Here is a 17,297-nt window from a genome sequence, read left to right on the forward strand (position 1 = left end):
TTTATTTTTTAAATTTTTTTGATATTGTGTGGACTAAATGGATAATTTTTATAATTTCTAAAATTTTTTCATCCTCCCTCTTAATCCTTTTATAAGGTTTTAATTTTTTTTAAAAATAAAAACATATTGTAAGGACAAAGTTGACAATTTCATACATCCATCCGAAAATTATATAATTTCATCAAATATCAAGGATATTTGTAATTTTTTAAACGACGATGAGTTCATAATAATGCCAAATTTTAGGGGAGGTTGTTGTAATTTACCTTTGTTTTAAATACAAAAAAATAACTAAACCAAACAATTTTTCATCTAGGGGATCTTTTTATTTTCTTTTTTAGAATAAAACTAGGGAAAGGGCCAGGGCCAGGGCCAGGCTCACAAGTGTAGAGTCTAGTGTGTGAATGTGCAAAACCTATAATTCAAGTCGACAAGAATTCCGCAACCGTAAGCACAACGGAAAAGAGAAACAAGCAGCAACAGCAACAGCAACAGCAGCAGCAGCGGAATGGACTTCGCAGAGCAAAGCATGAATTTATTCGGAGAATCTGACGAAGAAGAGGGGAACAACAATAATTATTCCAACGACGATGAAGAAGAAAGAGAGCCGCAGCAACAGAGCTCCTCCTCTTCGCCGTCGTCTTCCTCCTCCTCCTCTAGTGGCTCCTCCTCTGCATCCTCCTCCTCGTCCTCGTCATCCTCCAACCACAGCAGCAGTGCGGAAGAGGACAACGACGATACTCATGGCGAAGTGAAGTCTTCGTCCTACAATAACCACGATTACAATTACAATGATGATAGTAACAGTCACTATTATGAGAATGATGAAGAGGCGGAGGAGGACAAGGATCTGTTTGATTCTGACAATGAGGAATACATTAAAACACCTGCCAACAGTCCCTTCCCTGTACCTGGTATATCACGCTTTTTTTCTTTTCTTGATTCTTGTGCTTCCTCTTACCTTTATTTGTGATTTTAAAGTTGTTTCGGTTTTGGGTTTTGTGTGGATTGGTCTTTTCCGATTGTCTCTTTTGTATTTTCTATCAATTGAAGGATATCTTTTGAGGATTCTATACTTGTCTGATTTATGCTTCTGTGTCCCTCCTCCCCTCTGTTGGTTTGCTTTTTTTTTCTTCTTGAGACAGTTTCGGTTTTGGGCAGCTTACAATTTTGTGCATTTTGTGGTTTTTGCAAGGTTTTGAGCCGTTTGCTTGCCCTCCCTTGTGCCTTGAATTTTATAGTTATCTTGAAAAGATTAGTTCCCCCTCATTTTTCTTGTCAGCTTTCCTTTTTGGGATTTGTTAATACTCTTATCTAATTCTACTTCTAGAATGCACCTGGATTTTCTTTCTGTTGAACTTGTGTTCATAGTTAGGCTACTTCCTCTATTTTTGATAATGTTGGAACTCATTCCTTTCTCAAATCAACTAAGGCGAATGGTAAACCTTGATTTTGTGATTTGTGTTCCTGATAAAGTAGTGCTACCTTTTGTAATGGTTTGGCCATGTGAAGACTATTATAATTAATGTGATGTTTCATCTGTAAACTGAGCTGAATAGGGATGGAGGTACATAAACCAGTGAATTTTCTTCAGGTTTTGTTTTAGTTGAAATGCAGAGGTCATATGTTGAGGAATAGATTAAACGCTGAGTTATTTGACCGAAAAAGAAAACAGCAGAACAACATTTTAATATGTCGAAATGTTTTCTTCTTCAAGAAGAAGATCGAAAGGTAAGTATGTTCAAAATTTATGCATCACCTTGACATTGGTGCAGATGACAGGAACTATTCCAGAATACCAAAATATAGTGATTGAAAATCTTGTCATGAAAAGATTTTGTTTGTGGAGCTTTATGATATTAGGATTCGGAATATTAGGGACCTCCATCAAGTGTGAAAACAGGACGCACTACAATATTGGGTAAAGTTCACCTCTCAGATGGGTTCTAATGTTTGGTTATTGTCAGGCACATCGAAAGATCAATGCTCTGATTCATTTATTGGCATTGGCGTTGGCTTTACCATGTTTGAATAATTTGATTCACTTTTTGGCATTATAAGAAGCAAAATGTATTGGCAATGGTTTTAGCCATTTAGCAATGTTTTGGAGCAACTGTATTATGTGTAAACTCTCTCTCAATGGCTACTCCTGCGGAACTATATCATTGAATTTATTTGAATCTCCAGTGAAAAGTGAAAAGGAAAGTGATTTTCACTGGTTACACTTACAGGTATATTTGAGCATATTGTACCATCTGTATTGTGTATTCTGCGTATGGGAAATAAAGATTTTGCTGCATGCGTTAATGATGTTTGATTTCTTTGTATGGAATCTGTCACCTTTGCACCCATGTATCATGTCATTGTTATGTTGTATACTCAGTTTTGCCCCCTGTGCGCAATACGAATAATCATACAAGAGGAGGTTTTGGGCGTGGACGCTGGCAGAATGATAGAGGACCTGGTCTCCTTCCCCGTCCTGGGCCTTATCCACAAAGGCAAAACTACGGTTATGGTCAAAAGTTCTTTAATAGTCACCGTGATGAACGCTTTGTCTCTGAGTTGAAATTCTCAAAAAGTGAAGAAACATTAGCCAGAAAAGCTATTGCTTTTCAGGAGGTAACAGTTTTTCTCCATCCCATTTAAAGCTGCCAAAATCTACATAGAGTCAGAGCACCATCGTATTAGTATGACTTGTCATTTGAAAATCTGCAAGGTTTCAGATTGGTTGAGTTCATGCTAAAGCATTGATTACATTTGTTGCAATGAATGTTTTGTTTGCACTTTTGAGGTCACAGGGGGACTCAGTCCATCACTTGCTGGTATTAGCCTACAGTTTGGTATCTAAGCCGCTAGAGCTCCACCAGGAATATTCCTTAAAACACTAATGACACTGTAGTAAAGCATCACTTGCTGGCAAAGATATGCATGTCGAAATATGCTGGTGAGTGAGTGAATTGAAGTTAGCCATGGAAACAAAAGGTAACAGGTGAGATCGTAGAGTCATCAGTAGATATGGTTTGGATTCGGGTGTTGGTAACATTATAAATGTATGGATATATCGGAAAGCACCCAGAAAAGTTAAGAATACAGGTAGTGAAAACTATCAAGTTCCTTTATCGGATCCAGAATTTGCATATTTTACTCATAACTCATAATTCTTAAAATGTGGCCATGACTGGCTTTTCATTGATTACTTTATTTCTTTAATATTTCCTAGGTGTTCTTGCTCTTGACCTACAGCTAGCATATTACATCGCTTGATCTACACTTTTAAATGGCTTTATGTTTAGGCTGCAACTCTTAACATGAAAACTCTCTCTCTCTCTCTCGCTTTTTTGTGCTCACAGGACTGGTCTAATTGAGGTCTTGTCTGAGCACCATGCTTTTTGCTAGTGACTTCTTCTCACTCACAGTTGACGACCTAATGGTAGGGTAAGAAGAGGAGCTAACTCGCTTTTAGACGGGGACGAGCTAATTGCAACGGGTGGCTTTCTGGTAGACATAAATCACGAGCCAAGCATTAAGCTTAGGCAAAGCCCTCAGAAGACCAGTCAAGTGAACAAAACAACGCATGATAGACTGCCATGCTAAAGGATTGCAACTTAAAACAGAGTTAGTCTAGTGTAGCACGAGTGATATGACCTATTTTTCATAGGTTAGGAGGGTTAACACCTAGACTATTTCTAAGAAATAGATTAAGGATGCATCCATAAATAAGCCTCATGTTATCCCTTATAAAGCCACCGTCTTCCTCAGGATGTAAAACTTAACTGACCAAGGGTAAGGAGTGGTGACGTGAACTCCTTGTCTTAGTTCCTTGCTTCCTAGACATCAGTTGTACATCTTGGATTATTGTGTTGGGTGAAGTGTGACCTCATGCATTTTTGCTGGAGAGCAAGTACCCTCCGTTGTAGTACTTATGGAATAGCAGGTCACACCTTGGCAAAGTGTCCTATGAATAGTCTTCGAGAGCCAACATATTAAGGGAATGACCCGAACCGATTAATTGGTACTAAAAATTTTATGAAAAAGGCATAAGAAAAGAGTAACAAGAGATGTGAAGGATAAAGACACTTCTAAACTGCATCATGTGTCAGTACATGGCTTCATGCATGCATTTTGCAACAAATGCATTTAGTTATATCATCTGATCCATTTTGGCTATTGTATTTTGTAAACTAGCCATGCGAACTTGCTTGCTTCAGTCGTGTCGAAGGTGGGGATGTCTACTTCGATGATCGCAGTTTGGTGAGTTTTTCCTTCTCTTTCATCAGAGTTCCACTCCTGCCGTTAACCAGCTCATCTGGATCAATTTTTCACATTCCTAGAGGCTGTTTAAGAGGCTTATCACTGAAGATATTGGAACTGACCTCAATGAGGGTTTTGATTCTTTCATTGAGAAGAAAGGTATGCTGTAATAGGATATGCGATAGTAATATTGTGTCCATCTCCTCTCCTGAATAACTATTTGTATTTTGGATCAAGTAGCAATTTTTCTAAATGTGGTGAATTCTTTGGGTTCGCACCAGACTTGGGCTCTCAAGGTTTTGGTGACCTTCTTGCTACAATAAGAAATAAAAATATACCTCTTCAGAACATGCACTTTGTGGTAAGATTCATTTTCCAGCTTTCATGCATTTCAGAAGTTTAAGGAGATGCTTCCACAGAGTTAACCTCATCATTTTTCTTCATCTTTTCTTCTATTGCAGACATATCGTAACAACCTTAACAAGGTAATTGCTGGTTCTTTTGATTGCTGCTTTGTTATTTCTATTGTTATTTGAATTATTGTAGGCTCCAAGTTACTACCAAGATTTTCTTGAGTAATGTGTTTGTGGGACTATTAGAGAAGTCAACTATCTTTATCTTTCTTGGGAAGGGAAAAAATGATAATGATGTTTTTCTCTTTTCCTTCTTGTCTAGTTTGATAGAAGCATGTTGTTGTAAATTAAAAAGGAATGATAACTTCTTTTTTCTCTTAACCTGGGGGGGAGGTAGTTGGACAATAAGCTTTTGTAGAAATGATGAAGTACCAAGAGAAAGGGTTGAGTATGATTGTATTTAGAATTTTTAAAATATAAAAATATGCACATAAGAAGCTAGTGAATCTTCTAGCACCTCTATAAAATAAGCAAGTCCAATAACTACCTCAGGTCTCTCTCCATCCAGATGCACATCAAATAATTTTCTCGAAAATCACCAAACAAGTACTTTTATTTAAAATATTTATGTGAAACATCTCAAATACATAACATATCCTCTTCTATATGACATTTTTCATTAGAATGTTGGAAAGTATCAGATATGTGTTTCTGGTTCAACTCTAAATGTGACATTGAAACTTTTTATGTGAAAGGCCGCTCAATACTCTGCATCTAGAGACCCAACACCTTGTTTTCAAGGAATCACAATGTCAATTATGTTCCTTCTTTGCATTTGCATGGAACATCTCAAATGTGAAACTTATGATCTTGACTATATGCAATAAGTATAGCTCTGTCATTATTGCACCAACGTAAGGATTATAGTGTTTCACTGCATGTCATATGCCCATGGGGACGAGGCATCTGATAGTCTCTAGCCTGCAACATTCCTTATGCTGGACAAATGCACAACTATACCATGCGAAACCATTATGGATCTTGCAATTCAAGTGGACATGAAAACGAGCTTATAATTTCTGCTGTGAACTAGGGAACTATGAAGATCTTACTGTAAACATCCCAGGGTTGTCGACCTCTTCTTTTTTTTCTTTTGTGTGTCACAAAAAGTCCAAACTCCAAAATCCTAAGGCTGTTATCTTAGTTGTAAGTGTCTAAATATATCAGAACTTGAGATGAGATGGCAGGATCTGCAACCTCCACTTTGAACTTATTACCTAAGTGGACTAGTATTCCAAGTTAAAGTGAATAAAAAAACAATATAGGGAGTTATTGAATGAGTGTGGGTACTATATGCAGGATGTAAAATGCTATAAACTTGTTTTGGGACACAACAAGAGGAAAGCATTTCCCCTAGTTTTATGAATGTGTAAGTAGTATGTTATCCGCACTTTCTTTTTCAATCTTGCAACTAACCTCTCCTCCACATTTTTAACATTTTTATGAATGAAAGTAACACAACTGCAATGATTCAGCAGACATGCCTGCGTTTCTTGATTCAGGTCGAACTGGATGGCTAAATAATAAGATAAAATAAAAATTGGCAGAGTTAAAAATTTTCTATTGGTGCAGAAAACTTACTTAAGTCTATAGTTTCTTTCTATCAGTTTAGGCTCCTTTTGGTTTCCAAGAAAGAGGGGGAAGGGAGGAAAAGGAAAAAGGAAAAAGAGCAAAATTCTGACTTTCAAGGAAAATTATCGTGTAAAGTAACATGTTCCTTACTTTTCCATGTGTTTGATAGTGAAAATTTTGCTAAAAATATAGCAATGAATCTAACATGGTGTTAATAGGAACAGTGATGTCAACAACTAAATGTTAATTTATGTATCTCTAGCTTGGATAATAACCATCAATGTTATAAAGTTTTTCTGGTTTGCCTAGGTATAGATAGATGGAGTTCAGCTTTTACTAAGTTGACTCTAGTACACTCTACTTAAGTTTCTTCTCAGCTTCTCCTTTAGCAATTCAGTCAATTTTAAAAAGGTTTAGCAATTATCATTGTTAGCATAATTCACCTTATTGCGATGTCTATAAACATAAAATCGAGAAAATCTCGAATCGAGACAATCCAATCTGAAAAATTCAGTTCTTCTTAAACAAGGTGGTCAATGCTTTTCAATATCTTAGTTCCGTTTTAATTTTTCCTTTTCTTTGTTTTTATAAAAGAAATGGTCATATTGAAGATTTTGTCAAAATATTGATATACTTTGGTAGATTAACTACAACTGAACCATCCTTTGCAAGTTCAGTACAGCAGATGATTGTACAGAAGTTTTGGTCAATTTGGAAGTAGGTTATAGAATCTAAAACCAGAAAAGATACTGTTTTCAGAAAGACGGAACCATCTTTCATGAATTATCAATTAAACTACTGGTAAATTATTTCTCCTGATTTTCCCCCATTTCCATTTGAAACCAAAGAACCTTAGTAAGTTCTTTTTCTTTCACTCTTGATAACATTGATAGGGTGGCGATCTTTGAGGGTAATAGAGATTGTGCAACTTATTCTAAATAACTTTCTGATGCATTTCATCTCTAGATTCTGGCTACTGCTTATATCAGGCACGAACCTTGGGAAATGGGGGTGCATAAAAGGAATGGAGTTGTATATCTTGATGTGCATAAATTGCCTGAGAGGCCACAAAGTGAACTGGATCGTCGAAGGTACAAAATTACGTTTTCTGTTTATATATTATCTGAAAACTTCTGCATCTTACTTGGCTACTTGATCCTTTGATTTGGTTTAGTTGGGGTTGGAGTGGAGTAAGTTGGGGAGGGGAACAGGAAGGGTAACTCACAAGTGAGAGAATGAAATATTTGCTGCATAGGGCTGGAAAATAATAGAAATATACATGGTTATGTGTGTTGTTCCGTGTTATTAGCATAAATGCCCTCAAGCGGCCATGGATGAAGGCAAATTGGAGAAGGTTAGCAGAAACCAATGACATATTTGCATGAAGTTGGATGCAGAATCAAGACCTACATACCGTTATCTAGAGATCTGCTTAACTTGATTGATTCCACAGGAATATATTACTCCTATTTATATACAAGGGGAAGAATAGTTTGGAAAATATATTAGTCAATCCCTAAAATAAATCCATGATTACGATCCCTATCAAATCCCTAATAATACATTGAATAACACTCCCCCACAAGCTGGAGTGTAGATATTAGTCATGCGTAGCTTGTGATAAAGATAAACGATATGAGTTCTACATATAGCCTTTTTAAAAAGTCCCCTAGTTGTTCTCCGTTGTTCATACATTGTGTAGAAAACAAGTCTAGTTACACCTTTTTAGGAATGAAATGACAATCAGTTCTATGCTTATGAAATATAGAGTTCGAAGCAATATGAATGGCAACTCGGTTTCACACTATAGCTTTGCTGGCATTGAGACTACAACCAACTTTAAGTAAGAGCTAATATGTCCACATTATTCCAGAGACTTGTAGCCTTATATTGTGAATTTATACTAGATCTTGCTATACTATTTTTTTCCTTATATCTTTTTTGGAATCAAATGTCCTCCAATGGAGACACAGTGGCTTCTAGCTGATCAATCTTTGATCCCACTTAGTCTTCATCTAAGAAGTACTATACACAAGTGTGGTCATGATTCTTATACAATACACTTAGTCCAGGAGTGCCTTCAAACTGCAGAAGATATGTCTTAAAGCCGACCTAACAATGTTTTATTGGGTAAAAGATACGAATTGATTTGCCCTACCAATAAAGTTTGCAATGCTTGTTCGAGTCATTGTAAGATAGTCCAATTTTCTGACCAGTCTTCTATCCTTCGTAGTACCTTCAAATAAGTCTGCCTCCTCAATGAGAGAGAGAGAGAGAGGGTTGGAAGATTAATTTAGGAAATACATTGACAAATCCCAATAATCAATTAGGATCCTTTCAAATCCCTTACAAGACTAGTTTTTATATTCCATAACCCATATCATTTAGCCTCCTGTTCAATTAATAATGTCAAGCTCTCTTCAATTTAGAATGTTGACCTAATTTATGTATTTTCTTTCTTGTGAGTGTTTGTTTATCCATTGACTTAAACTTTTTTCTATTATCTTTTTTGAATATAGATGTTATTGGGGCTATTGTTTCGAGACTCTTGCCACAGAAGATCCAAGAAGAGCTGATGGAGAAGGGATACATCATGTTGATGCCAATGTTGAATACTGTGCTGTGATTAAAACCAAATTAGGAGCTCATAGAATACTCATGGGTGCTGAAATGGACTGCTGTGATTCAACGGATGATGGTAGGAGATTCTATGTGGAGCTAAAAACAAGTCGTGAGGTTGGCATTGTTGTTGGATTCTCTTTTGTTGCTTGTTCTTGTTTCCTTATCAAGGTTGTGATGATCTCTCTCATTTGTGATTCTACAGTTGGATTATCACACAGAGGAAAGATATGAGAGGGAGAAATTGCTCAAGTTCTGGGTAATTTTCATTGCTAAAGTTTTGTTTTGGATTTCTTCCACCCAAGTATAAAGTCTACATGGTTTCTTTTTGTCATCTTCCTTCACTTTCTTTCTCCCGCCGGTGTTAGTGCTGTTAAATGAACATTATCTAATATACAGTTTTGATATGTTGAGTAGTATCTTTCTTAGGGTGGTGCTTGATTGGTCCTTATAGCTGCTGGTTGATTGTTCAGTAGAGATAAGTTATTAATTAATCCTGAATTTTATGAAATTTTCTTTTCCCCCAGTTACTGCCAATCATATTAGTTATTAAAATTTACTTGGCTTTTCGGCTTAATATAGTGTTGAGGAGACCTTGCTAAACGAGAAGTCTCATTCCCTGATTTAGATTCTTAGAAAGTACTAGAATTTCAGAATTATGAGGGACTTTTTAAAGTTGAAAGGTAGAATGTTCTCATTTATATGATGGAAATAGGTAGTGGAGACACTATAACAAGGCATTTTTCCTGGAGTTGCTTTGCAGATTTCTTGTCGTGGACTTTACTGTCCAGAATAGTTCCCTGAATATGTGAATTACTGGATTTATTGAATAATATCTGCACCATAGTTATGTGGGATTTTGAGAATTTGTTTTACCACCTTTGCTCTATAGTGTGGTCCTTTTGTTGTACATTCTGCTATATTAGTATATATGCCAATTTAGAATATTTCTCTCCTAGACATATGGCCTGTTTGACCAAAGTGTTATTACCATCCTTTTCATCTTTGGTAAAAAGAGTCCATTGACTAATTCATGATAGCATGCAATTGAGAATGTGGGATTTGCAAATTTGGAATATTTCTCTGCTAGATAGATGAGCTGTTTGACCAAAGTTTTATTAACATGATTGCCACTTTATTAGCTTCATTGAAGGCCTCCACTGACTAATTCATGACAGCATGACTATTAATCTGTATATCTTCGTAGTATATTCCAGAGACAAATAAAATCTTTCTTAATACATTCGTAGACAATTGGATAGAGCACCAATCAACCCAAGATGAAAATGAGTTCTTGTTGTTGCTAGCTGCTTAAAATCGATTCTGGTCCTTGGAGGCTATCAGAATATTTGATTTCTAAAGACGATATTGTACTTGAAGTGTTAACTATAATTTACTTAAACAACCTGTTTCTGATGGTGGAATGAACTGATAAATGTCACTTAGCTTATCAAAATCATGTACAATCATAAGAACAAATGGAGTCAACTTTAATGTGGAGTATCTTATGTAAATTGGCCATATTAGTTGTTTGTCTTCTCCTGATAAAAGATGATATGAATATAGGCCTCTTCTGTCTTTGTGCCACGCATCAACGAAAAAGGTGGTTGCTTTTATATCTGTACTTCTTGTCAATGCAATTTTAGACCGGCTTGTCATGCTAGTTGATTGAGCTTACCTTGTACAATGTTTCAACATTCAAATATGTAGAAGCTTTCCCTGCTGTCTGTCAAATTTTAGGATGTGTTGTACACATATAAATCATGGAAGATTTCAGATATCTATGTGTGTCCTCTATGAAGTTCAAAATACTATTCTATTATCGCTTGTGGTGAAAGGTAGATCTAATTTGTTTTTATACTAAGTGAAGGATGAACATTTAATGGAAGTCCAAACATCAGGTGGGTGATGCCGTGATGCCTGATTATGAAGTAAAATCTCCTACTGAACTTGAGAGTTACTTTCAGCTAGAAACACTCTTTGCTTAATGCTCCTTGCCGAGTGCCTTAAGGAATTTCATGTCTGTAATAACATATCTCCTGTCATCCTATTATCTTGGAGAGTTCTGATTTCACCTTTAGTACGGTTGGAGCAGTTGTAATTTTAGCTTGAACTTGTCCTGCAATCTGTGAATGTTGCTTTTATGGTCCTTTTTCTACATGTGAACCTTTCTCTGCTTTGCGTCTCATATTAGATTTATCTCTATTGTAGATTTGTCTTGACATTTTATATTGCTATACTCCTATCAATGTTGCAGATTCAATCTTTCCTTGCCGGTGTACCTTATATTGTTATTGGGTTCAGGTACTACCTGTGTCTTTTCAGCTGATTCTTTATTTCTCATCCCTGAATGGTTTTAATACTCTCAAAGACCTTGGAAACAGAAAGCTCTATGTCTTATCATTTTAATGCTATCATATATGTTGGTTGGAATTTCCTTACTGCAGGGATGACGGTGGTCGACTTGTCCGTACAGAACGACTAAGAACCAAAGATATAACGCACAGGGTTAAGATGAAAAATTACTGGCAGGTAATTTGATGTCGGTATTTAGGTGCAGGATAAAACTTTATTCTCTTTATTTTATACACATGCCAAGCGGACATTCTCTCACACTGTTGCTAAGAATAGTACTGTTGGGGAAACATGTTACTTTTTTTTACATAAAGAGATCACCTTGTCTTAGCGCAAAAGTGATTTGCAAATCAGAATTTTTTTTCCTACTTGATTGGTTATTAATATGTATTATTAGTGCTTGCATGGAAAGTTGGCACATTATCTTATGCTGTACAAGTACTTGTACTCGCAAGTTGGGAAATGTAGTGGACTAATTATTGTCTGCACATCTAAAAGTATTTTATTATTGGCACATCAAACTGTGCTGATTATATAATTTCCTGGTCATTTTCTTGGATTCTTGCTGGTAGGGGGGAGTGTGCCTAGCATTTGCAGACGAGGTGTTATGCTGGCTTTACGGAACAGTCAAAGAGAGTAAGAACTTTAATAATGTTTTTCTGTTTGGCTATTGAATTGATCAGTGCTGGAAAGTGGATAGAACATTTCTTGGTCTCGTATTTGTCAGATTTCAGTGGTTTCCTCTCATTTTCCCAGTGCTCAAACCGAGCATTCATGTTAAAACACATTAACATCATCTCGTTGTATGGCTGCAGATGAAGACTACATATTGCAGTTTGCGCCACCATTCACACGATTGGAGCTTCTTCAAGCTCAGTCTTGCCCTGATGTTATAACTAACCACGTTTTACAGTTATAGCCACTCAGCAGAAAGTTTCTTAACAGAAAATATCAAACATTGTACTATATGAACATGGTTGCTTCAGGGATTTGAACTGAAGGGTCCAAAGCCTTAAGAATTGTTCAGTGGTATCATTTTACAATCACAGCAACATTAAGTTTTAACTATTGTTGTGATATTATATCATCTAATTTTGGTCCCCTCAATTTAGTATCTCACATGTATAATTCAATTGTATGAACAGGTGATGGTTGTTTACTGTTTAAGAGCAACTGAATACTTTTTCATTGTCTTTCTTTTCTTTTTCCCCTTGGGATCAGTAACTTGTATCCTATACACAATTTTAAGCTTCTTCCCCGCACCCCCAATGAGTCATGCAAATTTGCGGTGATGAATATGTGATGTAGAATGCATATCGCATACTTTGAAGGATAAGTAGTCTCTTTATGTTCCTTCTCACTGAAAACGACTTAAAACTCCTTGTTTTCCCCCCATCTTAGCTACTGGTCAGAGGAAAAAAACTAGTGTTTCCTACATTAGTTTATTTATTGAGAAGCTGGTTTCGGACTGCAATGCAACTCTAGAAAGGTAAAATATTGTTGATTAATAAGAGCTTTGGGTTGCCCTTTGCTTCAATTCCATAATGCAGTGTAGCTTGATAGTAATATTTTTTATTGCCACTTAATGTTATATAATTTCCATCTTTATTAGTAATATGTTGCAATGAAGTTTCTGTTTACCCTGTTAGCTTTAATTCTTTTATTTGAATTTTCCTTTTGTTGGATAGTCTGCCAGGTATCATTAGATTATGTTTGGGTTAATTATACTTTTTGTCCTTCTGTATAGCCAAGTATTCACTTTGGTCTTAATGTTCATCTCCTTTGATTTTGGTCCCTAAACATTTATTGTTAAGTTGGCTATCGAAACTAACCGTGGCCTCAAGACACGACTATGTGGAGTTACATGGCTGGTCATGTAGCACTTAGCTTTTGCCTGAAGGAGGAACACTTCGGTGTCTGTTTACTGACCCCTATGTTTACATATCACGCTGCAGTGTACTCGGGTGCACTCTGAATTTCATTATTCTAGAATATGGCCGTGTCCTCTGACATGACTAGGCTGTGTTAAGCTCTATTTCTGGCTGACGCACAAAGTTCTCAACAGATAAACAACATAAATATGTTCAACAAACAGCACATAAGAACAACAAACATGTTCAATAAATAGACACAAGACAACGCTTTTAGAATCATCCGAGCAGGTCTGGAGCTCTTTATTGAAACATCATCAACATCATCTGAAGAGGACACTGTTTGCCTAGAACTCTTTCCTGAAGCAGCAGGAGTAGGGGTTTCTGAAGAAGATCTCCTAGAGGCGGAATGGGATGCTCGCGATGTGCTGATAACAACTTTGCTTGGATGATGCTGCTGCTCCAACACCAGGAGGATAGACTTTTTCCAAATTCGGAATGCAACATATCAAATTTGAAACAGTTGGCATCCATTCCTTCCTTGACAATCATGGGAGTTTCCATGACTGATAATGATGCCCGAGTTCCCTACAAGAAGTCGCATTTTAATTCATAAGTGATTCAACTAAAAAATACATTTATAATTGAGTGGACTTGAGCTACTTACATTTGTAGTCTCTATTGAACCTCCAGTTTGAACTGTCTTTTTATTTGCTTGTGGCCTCCCAACCTGCAGCTAAAAATATATACTAAAAACATTGACCATTAAACTAAAATAAGTACAATAAACTCCAGTACAATACTTGTAGTTTTGATCTGGTGCTTGGAGGAGGAGGATGCTCTTGGATAGGTTCAGACATTGCCGAGGCTTGGGTAGGCATCAACTTGTGTGGTTTTTGACTCTTGATCATCATTGGTCGGTGCACTTTCAACTCATTGTTCAACCCATTCATCATTAAATCTTCTTGTTTTAGGACATGATGTAGTGTTATGCCCTATGCACTTGTTTGATCTTCCAACACACCTTAGGTTATGTGGATTAGCACTAGGTATGGGGGGCTCTGTGGTTCCTTCATTCTTAATGCCTTTTCGTTGTATACAATGTATTTGTTCTTGTAGGTCATAGCTTAAGCTCATCAAGGACAAAAGCTATTTTCCATAACATCTCATACTGTAATAGTGATGGATGTAGAATAGATTTCAGGCTCTTCATTTCTACACTAGCTTAGCAGAAATAGTACAATTACATGGAATTCCAGTTAAGTCCCACCTTTTATAACTACAAGTCCTCTCTTGTACTACAAGTCTTTATGATTTGGAAGTGCCACTCATCTTACTTCATATAGGAATCATCTCACCATCTCAACTGTCATGCAATCCAAACATTCACACATGTTGTTAAGCAATATGTCATACTTAGCAAAGATGTGAAATTAGAGCACGTCCCCCCCCTTCCATACTTCATATTCAACAAATCTCATCCTCCTACCCTTCCTAAAACAAATGATTCTCTACTACAAAGTTTGCCTCCCCTTTGTTGTTAAATATCATTTCCAGTTTTAGCTCAGCATTCTCACCATAACCTCCAAGATTGGACTTAGGATACCTCTTCCCCGTCTCTTCATCGTCCTCAAAACCCTAAATACTAGCCAATTCGTCATCACAACCACAACCAACGTCAACATCCTCTTCCTCATGTAATCTGGAATATATATTAGAACTAGAGAAATCAGTCTCATCAACGCGCCTTATTCTTAGCCCCACCTGGAAATCAACCTCAGCTTCCACATTGGCATCAAATAAAATGTAATTCTTCTCTAGATCATAATCACTATTAAAGAACACCTCCTAATCATCTACTTGGGTGCTTACTTCAATCTGATGCCCACCTATGTCACCAACTATAGTAGATAATTCCTCTGCTTGCCCTTCACCAAGAGACTCCAAGTAATTTCAACTTCATAATTCTCAGGTATGTACTTTCTCATCGCAAACATCTGTGAATCTGTCTCAATACACCTACATTGCCTATCATAATTATACCCATACCTGTGCTAGAATCACACAGTATCCCTCTCACTGTACCCCAAATTTTTAGCATAATCCCACATATCCAACATGCCTATTTGATCATAATCACTAAAGTCATAATACTCAACCTGCCCTCCACATTCTCTGTGGAGCATGCTTCATCACACCTCTATGATGTATTTTAAGTGTAAAACAAGTCACCTGTTGTTTCTACTGATTTGTTACTTAATTTGCTTATTTAGTAAAAACTAAAAACAAAAAACAAAACAAAGTATAATGAACAATTGATCTCAACAATAATTAATTGCAATCAAATAACAACCCTAAACATAATAACATACGTACCTAATTTTCAACAATTAACAATAATTCAAATTCGAACTACCATAATGCTTAATATTTTTCAGCAATTATCTGAAAGCCATTAATTTGAGCCCTATTTTTGAAAAAAAAAAAAAAGAGACCCTAACCCTAAACAAAAGGAGACCCTAATTGCAAAATAAAAATATTTCATTAAACCAGTGGCTTTTGTGGTTTCACTGGTTCGGATTTCCAGCCTGATTTCAGCGTACCTTATGTAGCCTGACTCATACATTATTTAGCCTCGTATTTATCCTCGTCCGTCTCGTGGTCCTCAAAGTTGTCTTCATCATCCTCTTCATCTTCATTATCAATTTGACCACCTTAAGTCCGTGAAGTATCTACACCCTGTTGGTGTGCAATCGAAAGATCAACCACAATTTGTAAACCATTAGAATCACGTAGATCGTACAACTGATTGCCCGTAGCAACTTGAAGGACTGATACTACTTCCTCCGGCTGATATGCGGCCTCAGTCCGCTTGGAATCATCAACAACTCTTCGAGCCTTGGTTTTGCAGACAACCATCCAATCCGTTTTGTCCCTCTTCATACTTGGGTACTTTATGTAGTACACTTGCACTGCTTGTTGTGCGAGTATGAATGACTCATCCTTTTGGTACACCTTTTTAAAGTTTACATCAATGAGGTGATAACTTGGGTGTACCTTCATAACTCTTACTAGATCGACCCAACAACAATTGAATAGAACGATGTTCAAGTTTGGAATAAGTGTGTATATCAATTGAATGATCTCTTTGATGATGCCATAAAAGTCATTATCCTCATCTATATACGATGAACTTTTAACACACACACCCCATAATTCATGGTTGACTTGCCAGCATTGTGACGTTCAGTGTGACAGTTGTACCCATTCACAAAAATAGCAAGGGACCGACGTTACTTCTGCACTTGGACCCCAATAATGACACTTCAGGAGCTCGTTGTCTGTGTAGTTCAACTCGGGATATACCTGCGCGTTCATATATTAATCAGATATTATGAATTTGGACACAATGTACTTTTAAAAATTACAAAACAAATGTATTAGCTTACACGTTGTTTGAACCAATCCTTGAACTCAGTCGATATAAGTCGATCAATAATTGGTCGGCCAAATGGTGGTGTCGTTATAGTTCGTTCAAGTATGATCTGTACATATATTAATTAGATAAATGATATATATATGTATATATTTACTTATATACACTAATTAACATATATGTATATTTAAAATAATAACTTACTCATAATATGGCCTGACTACTTTACAGTTGGTCAAAATATACGTCTAAATGGTGCGCCGTTCTGGTCCACTGAGTAATCTCTTCTTTGAGGTACCACTAGCCCGACCAGGGTAGTTAAAAATAGACCCTTGGATTCCATCATCGCTGCTCGTGCGCTCATCATTTCTACGAGACATGCTTCATTTGGATAACACGTCCTGCTGAAATTACTGCGAAGAAAAACAAATCAATTTCCTCGATAATGTATGCCTCAACAATTGATGCCTTGACATGCGCTTTATTTTTAACTTTTTTCTGCTACACACATAGGAACCTTCCAAATTGGTATATTCACTTGTATTGCACTGGCCCCTCTACATGAGCTTAATACGGCAGGTGAACAATAAGATGCTCCATTGAGTTAAAAAAAGTTGGAGGAAATATCTTCTCAAGGTTGCACAATATGATTGACAACACTGTTTTCTAACTCATATAGCTTGGCGACATCAAACATGGTCGAGCATATGCTTTGAAATAAAAGACTAACCTCCGTTAATACACTCTATACATGCTCGGGAAGCATCTTATGAAAGGCAA

General features: G+C 36.6%; 1 protein-coding gene and 1 long non-coding RNA gene across 2 annotated transcripts; one reads left to right on the forward strand and one right to left on the reverse strand.

Annotated features, from left to right (window-relative positions):
- Nucleotides 1-369: 369 nt before the first annotated feature.
- Nucleotides 370-12,403, forward strand: LOC105155961 (glycine-rich protein). The gene is made up of 13 exons (XM_011071960.3): nt 370-914; nt 2,384-2,619; nt 4,186-4,251; nt 4,332-4,410; nt 4,533-4,612; nt 4,713-4,736; nt 7,203-7,327; nt 8,756-8,972; nt 9,061-9,114; nt 11,113-11,159; nt 11,303-11,387; nt 11,783-11,846; nt 12,026-12,403. Exons 1-13 carry the CDS (start codon nt 509-511, stop codon nt 12,127-12,129), a joined length of 1,587 nt encoding a protein of 528 aa, XP_011070262.1. The 5' UTR covers nt 370-508; the 3' UTR covers nt 12,130-12,403.
- Nucleotides 12,404-12,533: 130 nt separating this feature from the next.
- Nucleotides 12,534-14,066, reverse strand: LOC148789228 (uncharacterized). The gene is made up of 3 exons (XR_016064016.1): nt 13,885-14,066; nt 13,749-13,811; nt 12,534-13,669 (listed from the first exon to the last, which is right to left on the reverse strand). It is a non-coding gene; the product is annotated as an uncharacterized LOC148789228 (long non-coding RNA).
- Between the last annotated feature and the right edge of the window lie 3,231 nt (nt 14,067-17,297).

The sequence above is a fragment of the Sesamum indicum genome, linkage group LG2 (assembly GCF_026168435.1).
Source record: "Sesamum indicum cultivar Baizhima isolate 11 linkage group LG2, ASM2616843v1, whole genome shotgun sequence".
Taxonomy (NCBI): Eukaryota; Viridiplantae; Streptophyta; class Magnoliopsida; order Lamiales; family Pedaliaceae; genus Sesamum; species Sesamum indicum.